General features: G+C 41.0%; 1 protein-coding gene and 1 long non-coding RNA gene across 3 annotated transcripts; one reads left to right on the top strand and one right to left on the bottom strand.

The window, feature by feature from the left end:
• Positions 1-1858: 1858 nt before the first annotated feature.
• On the top strand, positions 1859-18200 carry Erlin2 (ER lipid raft associated 2). 2 transcript variants are annotated; one of them, XM_076853893.1, is made up of 12 exons: positions 1859-1932; positions 3127-3248; positions 5009-5090; positions 6303-6349; positions 6951-7012; positions 7165-7290; positions 9577-9650; positions 9792-9850; positions 10509-10600; positions 11448-11537; positions 14583-14662; positions 15071-18200. In XM_076853893.1, the coding sequence occupies exons 2-12, from the start codon at positions 3142-3144 to the stop codon at positions 15269-15271; spliced, it is 1020 nt and encodes a 339-aa protein (XP_076710008.1). In that variant the 5' UTR covers positions 1859-1932; positions 3127-3141; the 3' UTR covers positions 15272-18200. The 2 variants fall into 2 exon arrangements, with proteins under 2 accessions (XP_076710008.1, XP_076710009.1); XM_076853894.1 differs by lacking the exon at positions 1859-1932 and adding an exon at positions 1953-2180.
• On the bottom strand, positions 14798-19584 carry LOC143397626 (uncharacterized). Its single transcript, XR_013091184.2, has 3 exons — positions 19407-19584; positions 16800-16906; positions 14798-15267 (listed from the first exon to the last, which is right to left on the bottom strand). It is a non-coding gene; the product is annotated as an uncharacterized LOC143397626 (long non-coding RNA).
• Between the last annotated feature and the right edge of the window lie 210 nt (positions 19585-19794).

Here is a 19794-nt window from a genome sequence, read left to right as displayed (position 1 = left end):
CTCCCCAAGCCACTAAGATTACAATGTGCACCACCATGCCCAACTTTCACAGCAAGTTTCTTAAAACCATTTTTTAAAAACACTTTTGTTAATCAAATCATCACAGACTTATCTACTTGGTAACTTTTTGGATACTGTGTCATAAATATTACAAGTCTCTTAGAAGAAGGGTTTTCAGAACTGTTAGAACACCATCCACTGGATCCATCTGCTGCCTTTAGGCAAGGTCATAACTAAATAGCTCAGACCTGGCAAAAGTCCTCCTGAGAACAAAATCCCACAACTTCCACTCATAATTCACTTCAAAGTTTAATAGTCAAGAAATTTTTAAATTAAGTAATTTAAACACTTGATGCTTCTGACAACTCCATTCCCTAGGTTGATAAGCCTCCACATTTCTATTTTTATTACTCATTCACTCAACTAGCAAATAAACTTTTATTAAGCCTATCTAAAAGTTGAGAAAGAGAAGGCTCTCAAGTTCAGATACAATCCATGAAGAGGTTGGTGGCCTGTGTATGTGTGTGCTGCAGGAGGAGAGTGCACTGTGACCGAGTGGGGACAGGAGAGGCCCTCAAGCATAGAGGTGTGGGTGGGGCTCCCAATCAGCACCAAGTGGCCCATTTATGGGCTTGAACGTGTAATACTGGTAAACTCACCCAGAGTAAACTCAGGGAGGGAAAATGGGCATTAAATTCCAAGCAGCCATGCCTAGAAAACCTACACTTTCCTTTTCCTGAGCCCAGAATTCATCTAACACTGCCAGCTTGCCATCTTCCCTATGTAAAAGTTTAGCATTTACCAGTGAACTTCAAAGTTTTTTCACCAAACAAAATGACTTCAGTGACTGACAGAAATACCCCATTGTGGGTGCAGCTCAGTAGTAAAGCAAGTTCTTAGAATGTGAAAGACCCTGGGTTCAATTCTGAGCGCACACACACAGACACACACACACACACACTCACACACTCACTCTCTCTCTCTCTAATAAAAATGCCCCAAAGTGATGCTGCTGAACAGTGTAGGTTGAGGACAACCTGAGGTCCTTAGAGTAGGAGCCCCAGTCTAGCTTCTGGTCCTGGCTCCACTATGCCTTCAATCTGTACCTCCTACGCACCTAAGCCCCGGGGTTGTAAAGGAAAAATACCTGCCCTCCGTAAAAACAGTGACTATCCAGGGAGAGGACGACACGCACAAGCTCTGCAGGAAGCTCAAGTTAATAAAGGAAGGAAGCTTCTATTGACTGCTGTTATCCCCACACCTCACTTAATTTCTCAGATTCCGTTCCTTAAAATTGGGAATAATAAGTCCTTAGTTACTCTATGTTGCTGTGGGGACCTCAAAGGACAAATCTCCCAGAAAATTGTAAATGGAAATTCAAAGTAGGGATTGCTGACTAACGACGTCACTGTGCTAATCGGCACGTTTCCAAGATTATTTCCTTCAGCTGTGCTACGGGAAAGCGTCGAGCAGAGGACTAGACTAGAACGTTGCGACTCGTTAGTACCTTCTCCGGAAGAACGGAAAAGAAGCAGGTTTAACATAACGTGGAGGGGAATCCGGAGCAATCTCCAAAATCAAAACTTGGGAAAGTGATACCCGTGGCCAAGCGCGTCCTGCCATTCACTCCCTAAGTGCTGGACACCACCTATCTCTCCACTCCATCCCCGCCCGGAAATCCTACACCGGTCTAAAGCCTCGCGGACCAAATCGCGAGCGCTCCCTGGCGGCAGTCCACGGACACTGACTGCTAGGATCGCGAGGGGCGGAGCGGACGAACGAAGTCGAGGTAAGGGGGTGTGGTCTTCTCGCGGGAACTGATGGCGTCACCAGAGCGACGGGCCAGGAAGGAAGCAGCGTGCTGAGGGGTGTGGCGGTTTCTGCGGTTGCTCTAGGGTTCGGACGAGTACGGAGCGCCTGGAGGGACAGCTGGTACGCGGCCCCCGCCCCTAAGTGCGCGCACCCGGCCTCGTTGCGGCTTCTGGACCGAGCTCAGCCTCGGTCCTCTGGAGCTCCGGCCTTATCCGCCTTTCTCCCTCAGCCTGCCCCCTCGGGAGCGAGAAAGAAAACCCTTTCTGTCTCTTCCCTGCCCACGAGCTCCAGGAGGGACCGAGCGGAGGCTTTTGGAGCCCTTGGGACGCGCGACTCTCTCTCTGAGGAGAGCGGGGAAGGGGCGCGAGGTGGGGTGGAGGTGATTTCGGGGGTGGAAAGGGCATTTGCAAAAAGGACGCAACTACAGATCGGTAGCTAGAGGCGGCCACGGTAAAATAAGTGCCTCAGACATCTGCGTCCCAGTTATTTTAGACCCGGGAGGCAGAATCCATGCCTTGCACTGATGGGCCCTGGCACATCCGACTGAACTTTGCTGTCAGTCATCTAGGTTCAAGGTTCAGGAAATGAGTTTCTGAATGCCAGCTCTTTCACATCCAGGTGCCTGAACGCAGTTAGACCCAGGAGCCCTCAGTCTCCCAGCCTGGGCCGTCCCGGTTTCTCCGAACGACAGGCTTAAGTGCAAAGGATATGGGCAAGAGAGTGGCTTCAGTTCACAGTTCCATCCCGTTTAGGTCCAAATGAATAACTGGGAAGGTGGATGAAAGGCCAGCGGATCCCACTTTGGAACTTTGCTGCTTGCTGCTTCTGTCTCTAGCATCTGAAATGAGTAAATGATGGTTTCCTCTGAAATGGCAGGCAATTAGAACTGGGAGGCCCTGACCAGAATTACATAGCCACAACTGCCTGTCATTTGACATCCCCTGTAATTTGGGCCAGCATACTGCAGCTGGCGCCCTTCCTTTTACTAGTGTGAGGCTCCAGTAACAGCACATTCATGTTCACAGGAAGTTAAGGCTGTGTTCCGAACCCTGCCCAATTGGCACTGGTTCTTACTTGGACAAGGACTGAAGCCATTGCTTCTTCACTGTGATGGGGAACATAATTCCACTGTTAGGGAATGGGAATGTTGACTGAGAGCAAGGATGAAATGAGTTGTAGATGTAGCCTTATGTTCCTACTACAGTAGACTGCATATGAGTCACTTTCAGGGAGCCTCATTTGGTGAGGCACTCACTAGCATGGCTTTTCTCCTGCACGTCTGGCCATACACATTTTCCCACATCTTTTCCCTAGGATAAAGGTTCACTGATGGCTCAGTTGGGAGCAGTTGTGGCGGTGGCTTCCAGTTTCTTTTGTGCTTCTCTCTTCTCAGCTGTGCACAAGATAGAAGAGGGACACATTGGGGTATATTACAGGTAAGGCAGAGACAGGTAGAAACTTTCAACCTCCTGTTAAATGGCTCCCTTTTTTAGTTACTATAGCAGATTTTGCTAAGTTTATATGTTATCGCATACAGCAGTGTTTTTAGATTGAGCTTTTTGTGTCAGTGACCAAGACAAACCAGGTGTGTGAATATGCAAGTGTGTTTGTATGCATATTTAGAACTTCCCTTAGTATTGGTGATGGATAAATGTGTATATAGACTCAGAGACAAAAGCAGCACTCTTTCCTGATCATCCCTGAACTATTATCGTCTCAAACATACTTCTGGGAGGCTTAGCTCAACACTATCAAGTTACCTCTAGAAAAGCCATCTGAGTCCCAGCTCTTGATGGCAACTTGAGAAGATAGCCTACTCTGATAATTTGGGAGTCTCTTTTAGAATGAACATTTTGGGGAAAACAAAAGGTTCTGCAAGTTGATCTGTATCAGTCAAGGCAAACCTTAAGATAATGGTTCCTACAATTATATCATTGTTGGTTTTTTTTTTTTTTTTGGTGTTGTTTTATTTTTAAAACACTTTTTTTGTCTTTGTTTTGTTTTAGGTGGACACAATATCTTTATTTTACATTTATGTGGTCCTGGGGATCGAACCCAGTGCCTCATGCATGCTAGGCAAGCGCTCTACCACTGAGCCACAACCCCAGCCCCTATATCATTGTTTATGTTATTCTTTTTTAAATTAAATTTGACTTCACAGTGTAAAGCAAAGAAACACTTGTAAATCTTGGTTTGATTTCCTTTTAGTATCCTCCATGGCCAAAGCTTTTGCTTTAAGTCTTTATGAACCTCTTCTTAAATGTGCCCTATGATGATTATTTCTGGATTGCCAATAGCAACTTCTAAAACTCTGATTGAGTCTAGGGATGTAGCTAAGTGGTAAAAGCATGCTTAGCATGCACAAGGCCCTAGATTCAATCCACAGTGCCCCCCCAAAAAAAATTTTTTTTAATTCTGATTGAATTCTCCCCTACTTTCTAAGGTCCTTTTTAGTTTTTTCTCCCCACCATCAATTTATTTGTTCCCCAAACAGGTTATCATTACAAACAACCTGATTAGGAAGGTAACTCAATATTGTCAGATAAATATATTTAAATGACTTATAGTGTATACATAAAATTATTCTTTTAGTTGGCCATGTCACTGAACTCTCAAAAACAATGCAATTAATTTATGGTGTATCACTTCATTTATGTTCCCTAAAGAATTGCCACAAGCTCAACAGATGATGATTAAATGAAAAAGACTTCCTCTCTTATCTTGAATATAGCCAGGGATTCTGCTGTCCCTTTTTTGTGGGGAAGGGGGGGTCGGTATTGGGGATCTAATACAGGGGCACTTTTCCACTGAGCTACATCATCCCCAGCTCTTTTTTATTTTTATTTTGAGACAAAGTCTCACAAAAAAAATTTTTTTTTGGTTGCTGAGCCTATCCTCAAACTTGCAATCCTGTCTCAGCCTCTGGAGTTGCTGGGATTAAAGGCGTGCACCATTGCACCCAGTTTACTGTCTTCATTTCACTTCACCCATGTGCCTGTTTTTCTTAGTGCAAAAGCTTACTTTCAGGGTTCCTAGTGTTGAAGCAAGAGGAAGAAAAGGATCTCTGGATGTGACTGTGTCATGTGTCACTCTATATTAAATGTTTATAGGACTGAAGAAAAAGTTAGCCCACGTGGTCTTAATGTAATAGATCCTGTTACTACACTGAACCTTCCTCTCTCTCCCTCCTCTGCAGAGGCGGTGCCCTGCTGACTTCCACCAGTGGCCCTGGTTTCCATCTCATGCTCCCTTTCATCACATCATATAAGTCTGTGCAGGTACACTTGGCTTGTGTGGTATGGTTGAATGACTACAAATTTGGATTGTTGATAATAACATGATTTGAAATTATTGAGCCATTGGGTAAATAAAATGCCTTTTCAGAGACTGATTTAAGTATCACAAACACACATGGGTATGCAAACACAGTGAGGCTCTTGGAGCTTTACTTGATTATTGAAGTAGCTGAATGGAATCATCATTGCCTTGCCTTGGACCATTAGCCCCATATGGAAACTACTTCTTCACTTCAAGACAAAACCAGAGAAGATTCTTCTGAAAATATAGAAGAAAAGTCTAGTGTATATATATGTATGCCTGTGTTTTTTAGAGCACAGACTACCATGATAGATAGAAATAAAGCATGGTAATTTTGCTGGTTCTTATTTAAACTTCAGAAATGTGAAATAACTTTTTAGGCGGAAGAGGGAAGCTGGATTAGTGAGGGGTAATAACATCTGAAGTAAGAGTAAAATGAGCTGTAGAATGTCCAGCACACCAGTAATTCCCAGCTATTAGGGAATTTGAGTAAGAAGATCACAAGTTCAAGACCAGCCCCAGCAACTTAGTCAGACCCTGTCTCAAAAGAAAAAATAGGACTAGGGACATACTCAGTGGTAAAGCACCCCTAGGTTCAATCCCCAATACTAATAGAAAAACAACAACAAAAAAAAAGGTTATAAGTGACAGATCTCAACATGGCTAAGATAGACTAGACATCTCTGAGATATGTCCATGTAAGAAAAAATCAGATTTCAAGAATAACTTCTCAACTGAACCAGCAAAATGTCCTAGAATACCTCATAGTCATTTTTCTTTTATGGTTTTAAAAATGTATTCAAGTATATTACTCATTTGAGTTTGGCAGTAATCCTGAGGACAGGCTAAGCAAGTACTGAAGTCTAAGACAGGTTAAATAGGAATTGCTGTTTCAAAACACACAGTTTAAGACTCCTAATCCAGGGTCTTTCACCTAAACCATTATTTGGCTGTTCAAATGTGGTTCCCTTACAGTGAAGGTAGGTTAGGTACCTTTATCTGGTTTAGATGCACATACTGTAAAGGGGGATTAGGTGAGTTATTCATGTTTAACAAAGGCAAAGTTTAACCCAAACAAGTAGTTAAGGACAAGGGTATTTGGGATTCCAAATAGTAAATTTCACTGTTTGTCACGGTCCATCTTAAAGTATTTGATGTTCCTCTGTTTCTAGACCACACTCCAGACAGACGAGGTGAAGAATGTTCCCTGTGGAACCAGGTAAAATACCCAGAATAAAGCTAAACCCCAATAAGTAAGGGAAAGGACTTTCTGAGTGGCTGAAGTAAGAGACAGTGACACTGTGTTGTGATGGTTTTATCATATTCCTGCCCCTCTATTCTAACTTGACCAAGTAATGGAGTGTAGTAGAGAGGATCCAGGAGGGTTTGGGAGGGGCTAGAATGCCATGTTGAGAAATTGTTCTTAATAATGAATGTTTGAGGGGGTAAGGGAGGGCTGAACGAGAATGATGGCAAGGCCAAAGTGAGAAACACCATAAAATTACACAGTGGACTTGTGTGTTCTGAAAACTTCTTTACCTTCCTTAGTCTACTCCCTGCAGTCCATTGCTTTCATCAAAAGGCATTGCTGATTCAAAAGATATGAACTGCTCTTTTCTTACTGATATCCCAAAAGTATCACTAGTTCTTGTGGAGGTGTTTTTGGGAGGTGTAATTTCTCAGATTAGGTTGTTTATATGAGCTCTGATGTCCCACAAATATGTCTGCTCCTTTTCTGCCAATCACATATCTTGTGCAATCTGGAGATTGCACAATATTCTAGAACTTATTAGTGTCTTTGTCCCTTCTTCCTCCAATAGTGGTGGTGTGATGATCTACTTTGACAGAATTGAAGTGGTGAACTTCCTGGTACCAAATGCAGGTATTCTTCCAGTGTACCCGCTCCACTCGCTTAATTCCCCTATATCTGCCTGTCTCTTGGTGTCTCATGAAGGGACAGTTGCTGTGTCTTAGAAAGTTTGAGGAGTTTGGAATCTTACATTTTCTTATACTGAACTCTCCTCCCTCACCCAGTGTATGATATAGTGAAGAACTATACTGCTGACTATGACAAGGCCCTCATCTTCAACAAGATCCATCACGAGCTGAACCAGTTCTGCAGTGTACATACACTTCAAGAAGTCTACATTGAGCTGTTTGGTAAGAAAGTCCCCCTTCCCCATTCATACCAGGCTTTAGCAATCCTATATCACACCACTACCTGCCTCCTAGCTCCCACAAGATAAGATAGATAGTATTTAGGAACTCATTTCTAAGGAGTTCCTGGAAAATATTAATGTCAATGAAAGAAGATCCTTGAAAAAAAAATAATAGTAGAATAGAGTATTCACTTTTGACTGGATTCAGAGAACTGGAACGGAAAAGTGTTTTCTCTTCCCCTAAAATATCATTCTGTAATGAAGATACCATCATTTCTAGAAGAACCTTAGAGGTTATCCTCCCAACATTCTCATTTTAAGATAAGTGTACTGAGGCCCAAAGCAAGAAAGTTATGAGCTAATTGCTAGTTGGTAGCAGAGCTGAAACTAGAACCTTTCTCTGCTGGCTATTAATTCAGTGTTCTCTATGTACCACACCACACCAAGTGAAGGGCCCCAGGGATGGGTGATGAAAATGCTATGGTTCTATAATTCTAAAAGTGAGACAAGAATTTAACTTTTTACAGTTCTTAGAACCTTTATGTTTTGCTTCCCCCCCACCATGCCACTCTGTCCCTAAAGAGATGAACAGGAAAATGGTTTAAAGAAAAAGGATCCACATACTTAAGTTGACACCTTTGTCCTTTTTACCTGATCAAAGGAAACCCAACCTGACTTTAGCAACAAAGGAAGGAGACATTTCAGTAATTGTTACAGCTCCTTTATGGTATTCTGTTTAAACTTGCTTCTAGATTTTTCTAGTAGCCAATGATAGAAGTAAATGAATTTTTCTTGATGCTAACACTGGATGATGATTTTTTCCCTGGAGTCCATATAAAAAGGCCCTATGTGGGTTTTAGAGTTTTTTATTTTTCTTTTGTTTTGTTTTGTGGTACCAGAGATGGAATCAGAAACCTCGTGCATGCTAGGCAAGTACTCTGCCACTGAACTACACCTCAAACCTAAAAGTATTTTTTATTAATGGACAGAAGGAGGAATCATTTATATTGCCTGTGACCATTTGCTTAGACAAATAACCTTTTGCATTGTCTAAGATTTAGGAAATCATCAGAATCACTTTATTTTTATGCAGTGGAAAACTGAATGTAAATTCATTTTATAGGGTTTGTATTCTTTCCTTGCTTTTGGAATTGTACCTTCAAGGAAAAACTGGCAAATTTGTTATTGATTTTTTTTTACCTCAAACTAATAGAATTTTATGAAATATTAATTTTCTCTCTAGCCATTGTTTTAGAATAGTGCCTTTGATGAACATTTTGAAGCATTTGAAACAACAAAAGGGAAAGAATTCCTAATGTCCCTGAAGAGAAAATTAAAATACTAAGTTGTCTTGTATTTAAATACTTTTTACTGTGTTATAGATAAACTTGGTAGCTCAGTGAAGTGTGGCTTTTATACAGAGGAACCAGGAAAATGTATTTGCTTTGATACTTTTTTCTTTCTGAATTTCAGTCGTGCTGGCAAGCACTGTTTTACTTAGAATCTGTGTATATTCATAAAGGAGAAATTCGTATCTCTAATGTTCCTTGAACTACTCAGAACTCTCTCAGCCTCATCTTTAAACATGACTCTGCATTATTTTTATCACTTCTTACTATGCTTCATCTTCTTTGACCATGATATAATAATAGTTTCTAATACTTGTTCAGAACTTTACCTGAAGAACCACTTGTGTTTACTTCGTAATATGATTTTTTTTTTAAGAGAGAGAGAGAGAATTTTTTTAATATTTATTTTTCAGTTTTCGGTGGACACAACATCTTTATTTTATTTTTATGTGGTACTGAGGATCGAACCCAGCGTCGCACGCATGCCAGGCGAGCGCGTTACTGCTTGAGCCACATCCCCAGCCCAGTAATATGATTTAATTAGAATTTATCAATATCAGTATAACATATAAGCAACTTACCATCAGTATTACTGAAATGCTTTGCAAAATATTTCTTCTAGATTACCCCAGTAAGTTACTAGCCCAAGGCAACAGTTTTCTACCTTGACTCAGATATAATTTGGTCTGATAAATGACCATAGTACTTGCCTAGCATGCACAAGGCCCTGGATTCAATCCCCTACACTGCCGAAAAAAATAAATAAATAAGGGGTGCAGAACACCCTTATGTTTCTGGGCTTTGCAGTATGATATTATTAGGAAGACCTTTTGCCTATGTTTTTGGGCTGCTATTTTCATTTGTACTTTACCTCCATCCTACCCTCCCCAATCTAGAAAGTATAACATTTCTTTTTTGTGTGTGTTTATTGATTCCAGACCAGATTGATGAAAATCTCAAACTGGCTTTGCAACAGGACCTGACTTCAATGGCCCCTGGGCTTGTCATCCAAGTAAGCATTGCCACAGTAGGAGAATACGGTCATCTCTTCCAAGGGATGTCCTTTTTATGCAGGAATATGTAGGCTCTATAGGAGTTTATATATCTTTCCACCCTCACTTTCCCATTGTTTGCTATTTGTATCTTTCTCCAGGCTGTGCGGGTGACAAAGCCTAATATACCTGAGGCCATCCGCAGGAACTACGAGTTGATGTGAGTATGCCCTAGGCCTAACTGACCGCCACACTCTACCACCTCCCACCTTTCCCATCTCAGAGTTAACCAAAACTGTGCCAGGCTTTTTGGTTATTCCCTTTCTTGAGCATTTATGATAGCCTACTCCACTACACAGGCATGTCACTGCCCCCACAGGGACTCCTTAACTGAGAGAATGAGCTGTGTGGAGCAGGATGCTTTTAAAAGGCCTGGAGCCTTCTTCATGTTCAGTGGCTCATGCTAAATGTGGAGGTAGGAGGGAAAGATGAGTAAGTAGATAGCAGGTCCATTTGACTAAAAGTACATTATGTTTTTGTTTTTGTTTTGTTTTGAGATGGGATCAGACTAGGCTTAAACTCCTAGGCTTAAGCAGTCATTCTGCCTCTTCTGTGTAGCTGAAGCTATAGGCATGTACCTTCATGCCCAGCTGTTACATTATGTTTAATTTCCTATAAATGAGTTAGCTTGGAAGAGAAAGAGCCACTATCTGCAACAGATAAGCTTTTACCTGGGCCATTGAACATTCTTCCAGGAGAGAGCAAGAAATTATAGTATGCTTCTCCTCACTGGAAGAGTTTGGCTTCTCCAGGGGACAGTGAAGTACTGCAGCGGCTTTTCTTTTATAGCCTCACAGCTGCATATTTTTCCCCCTCAGGGAAAGTGAGAAGACAAAGCTTCTTATTGCAGCCCAGAAACAGAAGGTGGTGGAGAAGGAGGCTGAGACAGAGCGGAAGAAGGCCCTCATTGGTCTGAATGTGGTTCTGTGATCTCCCTTTCAGGGTGGAAGGGCTGGAAATGATGGAAAGATGCAGGGAAGGCCCAGGCATGAATAAACTACATAGTCTTCCAAAACATTTCCACCACACCAGAGAGGCATTCATGTCCCAGAAGCAAAGTTGAAACTGTTAGATCATGGCCAGGGTAATAAGTTTTGAGTTTCTACCTATTTCATAAATGGAAGGAGCCCTTTCTATTAGTCATAAGTCATAATAATAATAATGGCTGACACTTAATGGGTACTTACTATGAGTCATGTTCTTCTCTAAGCACTTCATATGTGAAGGAACTAAGTCCTCACAACTGTCATGTGAAGTAGCTACCATAATTGGTCTTATTACCTGAACTGAAGCAGAGAGAAGTTGAATAACAGAGTCCTGTGGCAAGTAGAGGTGGGACTGGGTTCAAGTTCAGAGATTCTTGCTCTAGACTGTGCTCCTGATCACTACACTGCATTATCAACAACCAACCCAACTACTTCCTAAAATGAAGTGTCCTTAAAATATTATTTGGGAAGAAGTATACCTGTGACTTGGGAGAGAAGTCAGGACTTGTTCCTCACCTTCTTCAGAGAAATGATTCTTCTCCCTGGGGCCAGTTACTATTGGTTACTATCTTGCACTGATGATGTGTTGCTACACTCACTTCTCATTCGATCTCTGCCCACATGTGCCTGTCACAGGTGCCCCATGGGGAAAGCAGCTCTCCATCTGAGCATATCCATTGTCATGCACAGGGCACTCAGATCAGGTAGAAAGTGAAATTAGTCAGACTTGAAGTGTCAGAGCTGTAAGTCTTTTCTCAACTTAATTTATAGAAGCAGAAAAAGTAGCTCAGGTTGCAGAAATCACCTATGGGCAGAAGGTGATGGAGAAGGAAACTGAAAAGAGGATCTCAGAAATTGAAGGTAAGCAGAAGTAACATTGATGCCTGAGTTTCACTCAGCCTCTATTTTTTGGCAAGTGGGTGAGAGAGTTGTTTCCTTTGCTTTTTAGTCTTTGTTTCTAGGATGTCATAATCTCTCTGAAATGTGTGTTTTACTCTGTGCTTAGACTCTGTGTTTGGATATTTCAGCCAGGATAACATTCAGCATTCTACTTTAGAGAGCATTCATTCATTCAGCAAATTCTGGTTGAGTGCCTTTGTGTGCCAGGCATTTTATGAAATATAAGGAAAAGGGAAGTCACTGTCCCTGCTGTTTTGGAGCTCACAGGTTTAGCAGGGGCCTCTGAGCATTGGGAGTAAACTATAGAAACTGGGCCAGAATAGCAGCTGGTCCCCCTTGCCTCAGCCACCCACTCCTTTAAAATCAGTCCATGCCATTATTTTGATCTTTAAGTCTGCTCTCAAGGTCTAAGCAGATACTAAGTTGGCTTTGAAGAAAACATGTTTTTTTAAAGCCTGGCATGGTGGCACATGCCTGTAATCCTAACTACTCAGGAGGCTGAGGCAGGAGCATCACCAGTTCAAGGGCAGCAACTTAGACCCTGTTTCAAAATAAAAATAAAGAGGGCTGTGAATGCAGCTCAGTAATAATAAAGTGCCCCTAGATTTAATCTCCAATACCACATACCACAAAAAAAAGAAAGAAAATTCAAAACCAACAACACTAAAGCTAAAGTGTTTTCTTTGCTAGTTTTTCTGAATATCATTCACCTTCAGTTCTTGCTCCTAAGCCTTCACCTCTTTCCCACTACCCACCTTTTATCTCATGTGGTCCTTTTGTCAAGCAAATTTTAGGACAAAAATGGATCCTTAGGCTACAAAGTGTTATGTCCAGTTATATTCATTATGGGACTTGTAAGGTTTTCAAGGACCTACTGAGGAGCCAGTTAGGATTTCACAGATCAGTGGCTTCTCATTCAGGATCTCTTAGCAAAACAGCAGTTTTGTTTTGTTTTTTTCTCAGTACTGGGGATTTGGGATTGAATCCAGGGATACTGTACCACTGAGCTGCATTCCCAGCTCTTTTTGTGTTATTTTATTTCTGGCTTTGAACTTGTGATCCTCCTGCCTCAGCACCCCCAAGTAGCTAATATTATTGGCATGTGCCACTGCACTCAGCTAAATGATACATGTTTATTTTTTATATATACCTGTCATCAGGTACTAAGGCCAGTTGAATTTTCCCATGGCAGCCAGACTACAGCAAGACTACAGGTTCCTTCACCATAGGGTCATGCTGAAGGCATGCAGTTAAGACCCCCACAGACTGACCTTTCTTCCCAGGTGGTTTGCTACAGATAGTACATGTGGCTGACCTCATTCCCAAGGCAAGGGGGCACACATCAAAAATTTTTCATCAGCTTGACAGAAAGTTAGTACCAACTAAGTCGAGAGGCATATCATTTGCAGAGTGGGATTAAATAGATCTGAATCCAGACATGTATTAGTCTTGACCACTGTATGTAATTCTCTCTAGAGTTGTGCCAGTTTAATCATTGTTAATTAGAAATGTTTTTTCCCTGTATTGGCTTTTGTTGTTGTTGTTTGGTACTGGGGATTGAACTCAGGGGCACTCGGCCACTGAGCCACATCCCCAGCCCTATTTTGTATTTTTTATTTAGAGACAGAGTCTCACTGAGTTGCTTAATGCCTCGCCATTGCTGAGGCTGGCTTTGAACTAGAGTTCCTCCTGTCTCAACCTCCTAAGCCACTAGGATTACAGGCGTGTGCCACTACACCTGGCTCCGGTACTGGGGTTTGAATCCATGGGTACTCTACCACTAAACCATGTTTCTAGGCCCTCCCCGCCTTTTTTTAAATTTAAGACAGGGTCTTCCTGAGTTGCCCAGGTTAGCCTAGAACGTACAATCCTCCTACCTCATCCCCCCAAGTCAAATGATATTGCCGGCATGGGCACTGCCCTTGGGCTATAAATATTTTTAAATAATTGATAGAAATTAAAAAGAGGATAGGAATGGGAAAGACAGTAGAATGAATCAGACATAACTTTCCTATGTTCATATATGAATACATGACCAGTGTAACTCCACATCATGTACAACCACAAGAATGGGAAGTTTTGTTCCATGTGTGTATGATATGTTAAAGTACATGCTACTGTCATGTATAACTAAAAAGAACAAATAAAAAAAGAAATAACAAGGAAATGATTTTGGAAAGGAATTGAACAATTTTGTATTGATGGTATTCAGTTTTAAGGTGATTCATCCACTGGCTATATTCAGAGCCGCCTTTGGGCTTCACTTGCTTTTGCTAAGTAGCAGGAGAGGGATAGGTGGAGAGCTCTGAAACTGAAGCCTGAGGCAGGGACCCACTGCTTTGCTTCACAGATGTGGAGCTACAAAAAAAGGAAGCATGTGGAAGTAGGAAGTGTCTCTGAGTAGCTGTACTTTTTTAGGTTATGCTGTTAACATGTATGATTTTGCCCCCAGCAACAGACTTGTGCATAACTAGTCCCCATCCTAGGTAGGTACTTTCAAAGCACTTTTTCAACTTTGGTTGATCCTTACACCAGCTAGTATAAAATGCCAAAAGAAACCAAAGCAGGGGCTCGGGATGTGGCTCAAGTGGTAGCGCACTCGCCTGGCATGTGTGAGGCACTGGGTTCGATCCTCAGCACCACGTAAAAATAAAATAAAGATGTTGTGTCCACTAAAAACTGAAAAATAAATATTAAAAAAATTCTCTCTCTCTCAAAAAAAAAAAAAAAATCCAAAGCAGAGAGAGAGAGAGAGAAGGGCGGAGATGGGGGGAAACAATCTCCCCAAGGCTATAGAGGCAAAGAGGCAGAGCAAGAGTTATAGGGGCAAGAACCACAATAGTCCCTCCAACCTCCCAGTGCTAGGGATCAAACCAGGGCCTTGCACATGTTAGGCAGGTGCTCTGTCACTGAGCTACATCCCCATCCCTCAGAACATAGTCTTCCATTTCCTGCAAAGTCCAGTTTTTGCACTTCAACCAATTTCCTACATTCCTTCCCCCTCAGATGCTGCATTTCTGGCCCGGGAGAAGGCAAAAGCTGACGCTGAGTGCTACACTGCTTTGAAAACAGCTGAAGCAAATAAGGTAAAGGCCCAGCCTGATGAAGACGTGTCTTTAGATTTGGGTTTATATTGCTTGAGAGTATCTGGTATTAAATGACTGTCACCACCTAGAGCCCCTTGGGGCCAGAATTGAGGACTCCAGTTTGGTGTGGGTCAGGTATTTTCCTTTGATAGGAGATTTTAATAGAAATTTAATTTTTGATGTTAAACATGGAAATTTCTACAGCTCTTGCCACTCTGTCTTGAAGAGCTTAGATTACTTCCTCCTAAAAGAAATGGCTCCACTGTTACTAATATAAACAAGGAGCCCATGGAAAGTAGAAAGGGGCATATTTCTTTGATAGAAACTCTTTGCATATGAAAATTGAAGGGGTGCAGCCAAAAAATTTCTCCAATATAATCCCACTTAAGGCTTTCCTTTTTGTCACAGTTGAAGCTGACACCAGAATATCTACAGCTGATGAAATATAAAGCCATTGCTTCCAACAGCAAGATTTACTTTGGCAAAGACATCCCTAACATGTTCATGGACTCTGCAGGCGGTATCAGCAAGCAGTATGAGGGGCTAGGTGACAAGCTGAGCTTTGGCGAAGAAGATGAGCCTCTGGAGGCAACCACACCAGAGAACTGAAAAAAAAAAAAAAATTATACAACTTCAGATGACACTTACAGAGATCTTTATTTTTTAAGATGAAACAGAATGCTCCTTCCTCCCACACTACCTTCTTTGACTCTTCAAGTTACTATGGTGAAAAGAAGAAAAGGACTTAAATCTGTTCCCCTTCTTGGGAAGGGAGGGTGGGGATTGATGATTTGGGGTTTTATTCAGGTAAGTAGGTTGTATCTGGCTTCTGATAAGATTATAAACCATGGGTTTGACCTCTGACCTGCAGGCACCAATTTAGTCCCTTTGAAGTTGACTTAATTAGGGATGTTGTCACTAAAGGGTGGGAGAAGTAGGCTCTTGCCTCCTGGTGATTTGATTTTCCTTATTTGGAAAAATACAGTTCACCATTCGCACCCCCATCTCCAAGGCAGAAGTCTGTGGGGGAGGCTTACAACTGAACAAACATGCACTTGTACGTTTGCCAGTGGAAAAACAGCTGCAGAGAATGTTTGGCTTCCCTGGCATTTTTGTCAGTGCATGTATGGGTTATTTTAGAAGCAAGCTTTTTTGAGCCCTCTGAAGGAAGAACTGGTGCTAGGTTTTGCAAAATTTTCTATACACTATGCTCCTTGCCCTAGGGCTCAAGAGTGGTGGTTTCTGACTACATTTCCAGAGTCAGGGCTTGGTTACCACCACACATTCTTTTAGAAACTTTTCATTTAATCTGTGATTCAGTTTTTTTCTTCTCAAATAATCTCTCTGTTGGCGCCACTTAGCATCAAGAAGATAGGAACAAACAACTCAAGTGGCTTACTAGTTGCTAAAGTGGGATCATTATACTATTAGCCACTGTAGTACCTGCTTGGCAGATTATGTATGTACCTTGAAATCAAGTGTCTTTATTGTTGTGGCGATTCTTCATTGAAGAGCTCTGACACCATGTATGGAGGAGGAAGAAGGGTCAGCCAAGAGATTTCTGAAGTCCTAATGTTTATGGCTCCTATTGGGTGTTTATCTGACATGGTGATAAAGGGAGTCTATTCTCTAAGTAGTGTATGCTTTTAAATCCTGGGCTCCCAGGCAGCCACACAGAGGTTGGACTGAATGTTAACTCTCCAGAGACATCTGTGTGGATATATGTCAAAGTTCATGCCGTGTTCCTGTGCTGAGTCCCTGGTCTACATCAATATCTGTTCAAAATGTTTTCTTTTTCATTCCTAGTTGGGAAAATTATGAGTCACCCTGGAAGATTCAGGATGGGGGAGAGCAAACATGAAAGAAAGGTTTTTCTTGTATCCTGAAACTAATGTTTTGTGGGTAGGGAATCCAACATGTATAGCTCATGAGTGGTGTACAGAATTGTTTAATGAAGAGCAGCTATCTGGAGTTAATTTGCAAGCGTATTGGTATGCTAAGTGACCATTATCAGCCCTGGCTTAGGATTTTGTCTAGCTGCCCCTACTCCAAAGGAAGAGCAGAAATAAAAATTCCTACTGTACCCCTCTTCCCTCTGTGAATACTAGCAGTGATACTTTCTGGCACCAATCCCCACCTCATTTTTAGTCCCATGCCCAGACTTCTGTTTTATCGAATAGTCGTAGAACTCAGGGTAGCTGGCTCCTAAGTAGCACCAGGCTTGTCAGGAAATGTTCAGCCTGCCTAGAAAGAAAGATGCAAAATATTACCTCCCCTTACTTTAAATGTTGCCCTTCTCTGTTCTCATTCCTGGCCCTGAGAATTCTCAAACCACAGTCCTCATTTTGCTTTGTTCAGACAGCAAAATGTTTCCTAGTAGAGATGGATTTTAATGTGCTTAAGACTTCTTACTTGCAGAAGGTCCATCTCCCCATTATTAAAATGCATTCATCCTCCTTTCATTTCAATGCTGTTAGTCACTTATTAGGAGCAGCATGACACAGCCAGCATCCCCTGTTTACATATAGGTCTGTTCTGGTCTGAATTATTCCACATGGGCCTCAGAAAACACCATCTCACCACAGTAGATTGAGGAGCAGTGTTATCTCAGCCTCTAAATAGCACACTTTCCTCAGGTTTGTTTTAACTTGAAAGTCTCTCCTGTACCAACATCCTGTGATAGTTTGTCCCTTGACCACAAAAGAGCCTCAGTAAGTCCTGTTGCTGCAACTACCTTACACCAGATTAATGTTGCTTCCTCTTTAAACAAAAAATATAAATGTTGTCACGCTCATTAGCATAAATCCAGTAGTTGTGGGTATCTGTCTGAACAATAAAATCATGGAAGTCAGCTGTCTCCTTTAACCTTGGGTAACTAACCCATCTTTATTGTTTTAACACTTACTAGAAAATCTGATCTTCAAACATTTGAATTCTAAACATAAAATGTGATAGCCTGCAGTGTTGTAGGCAGTGAAGCAATGGCTGCTATTTATAAGTGGAACTTCTATCAAAATAAGTAACTGTTTATAAAATTCAGTTTTTGTAGAATTTTCCCAAGGAATAGCACCTTGGTGGAATGTTTCTCATTAAAACTTTACAGAAGTGATTCATATTCAGTACCGTTTTTAATCACTCTTTTAAATATAAGTACAGAATGTCTGTAAGGAAGCCAAAGTTTGTTAATTTTTATATAACTAAAATAAAATAGATTTGGAGGGATCTGTGTTCATATTAAGTTGAGAAAGAGGGAATCACTGAAGTTTAGCAATGTGTTGATCCCAAAAAAGGGAGATGTTTTATAAATGATCTTTGGCAGTTTCTATGAGTCTTTGTTTCCTTTAACACTGATAACTTTACCATTTAAAGAGAGTAGTCAGATGGTCATATTTACTGACTTTATGGAGTTTGAGAATAAACTGTATCTTAGTGAATGGCAACTTTGTGTCTAAAAACTTAACCACTACTTCTTGGTTCTGTTCAATATGGTTCTAGCCACTGTTTTTATTGTTTTCTTATAAAAGAGGTAATAACCATTCATTTGTGTTTGTATTTTCATTCCTTTCTTATCTCTGCTTTTGTACAGGCTAGTGATTGAATAATCAAAGTAATTTTTCAAAGAGCCCCAAGAGTTTAATGATCCCCTTTGTTACTGAGAAATAATTTCTTGTTATATTAATCATTCTATAAATGATACTGCCTTGGGTTGAAAGCTGGAAGAATTGTTTAGGACAACACAAAAAGCCTCGTGAATTTATGTCTTAGTTTTATTTTCAGTTTGTCTAAATAAAATGAGTCTTTGGATTTATTTTTTATTAAAGTGAAATGTAGCAATTGCTAATATTAGGATAGGTGATATAAAGAAATAAAATATCCCTGGCTAGTGAGTTAAGTTATCCCTTAAAATATATTCAGATGAAAATCAATCTCATTATCAACACAGAAGCAAACACCTTAATTTGTGAATAAATTCTTGGCAGGTGTTATAGATATTTGTCATTTTAAAGAATTAATACACTGAAGTTCTCCAAAGAGAAGGAATATTTTCAATTGGCCCAAAATGCATTTTGATATCAATTCTGTGGGGAAGTCCCAGGCTCTGCTCGGCAAGCTTCCTTGCCTGGTGTTGCCAGAAAGAACACAGGGTGACTCGTTAAATGTAAATTTCAGACTAACAATAATTTTTAGTGTAAGTATATCCCAAATATTGTATGAGACATACTTATTTTTTAAAAGTATTTTTAAAGTATGTTATTTATCTGAAATTCCCATTTAACTGGGTATCCTATACTTTTATTTGTTAAATCTGACAATCCAAGTCCAGGCTTTCCTGGGGCTTCCAGACTTTCTTTATTGGCTCAAAAGCCCAATACACAAACAATATGAATGAGTAAGATAAGAGTACCATTCCTAGAGTTAGACTGCTTAGGTTCATATCCCTGTCCTACCACTTCCTAGATGTGTGGTCTTAATATAAGCCTCTGTCTTCATCTATAAAATGTACCAAGTGAACTATAAGAAATAATTCATATGGAGGATTTTAGCATTGTTCTTAGCATGTGTAAGTGTTCAAAAAGAACTTTTACTCCTCTGGGAAAACAAGTTAGAAAGCACATAACTATTAAGTGGGTGCCACCAAGTAGAAAGTCAAATGTTTTTTAAAAAATAAGATTACAAATAGGATAGCATGTAGAGGAAGAAGGGAACATGGCCAGGCAGCAAATACAGTATTGAGAATACACACCTCTGTGGAAATGGAGAATGCAGAAAATAAGCTAGTTTGACCCTGTTGAGAGGAATTGTCTGGTTCTGGGCTCCAATTAAAACAAACAGGGCTGGGGATATAGTTCAGTGGTGGCACTTGCCTGCCATGTACAAGGGCACTGGGTGTTGGATCCCCAGTACTGAATGAATAAATAGAAACCTGAAGATTCTAAAAAGAGAACAATGTTAAAACCAAGGTGGAGGGCGTGGGGGAGGGGGGGATGTGGCTCAGTAGTAGAGTGCTTGCCCAGCATTCATGAGGCCTTAGGTTCAACCCCCAGCACTGGGATCGGTGGTGAGAGGAACTCTCTAAAAAGTGAACTCACCAGTTGACCCCACAAAAGGCAAAAGGGAAATTTAACAACTTC

The sequence above is a fragment of the Callospermophilus lateralis genome, chromosome 4, assembly GCF_048772815.1.
Source record: "Callospermophilus lateralis isolate mCalLat2 chromosome 4, mCalLat2.hap1, whole genome shotgun sequence".
NCBI lineage: Eukaryota > Metazoa > Chordata > Mammalia > Rodentia > Sciuridae > Callospermophilus > Callospermophilus lateralis.
Note: the sequence above shows the minus strand (reverse complement) of the source record. Positions and strands in the feature narration are given on the sequence as shown.

Bases quoted from the DNA above. Each gene is read 5' to 3' on its own strand.
- Erlin2 (XM_076853893.1), top strand. From the start codon at position 3,142: ATGGCTCAGTTGGGAGCAGTTGTGGCGGTGGCTTCCAGTTTCTTTTGT. The intron at 7,013-7,164 runs GTATTCTTCCAG...TCCCTCACCCAG, and splicing joins CTTCCTGGTACCAAATGCAG to TGTATGATATAGTGAAGAAC. The intron at 10,601-11,447 runs GTCTGAATGTGG...CTTAATTTATAG, and splicing joins GCGGAAGAAGGCCCTCATTG to AAGCAGAAAAAGTAGCTCAG.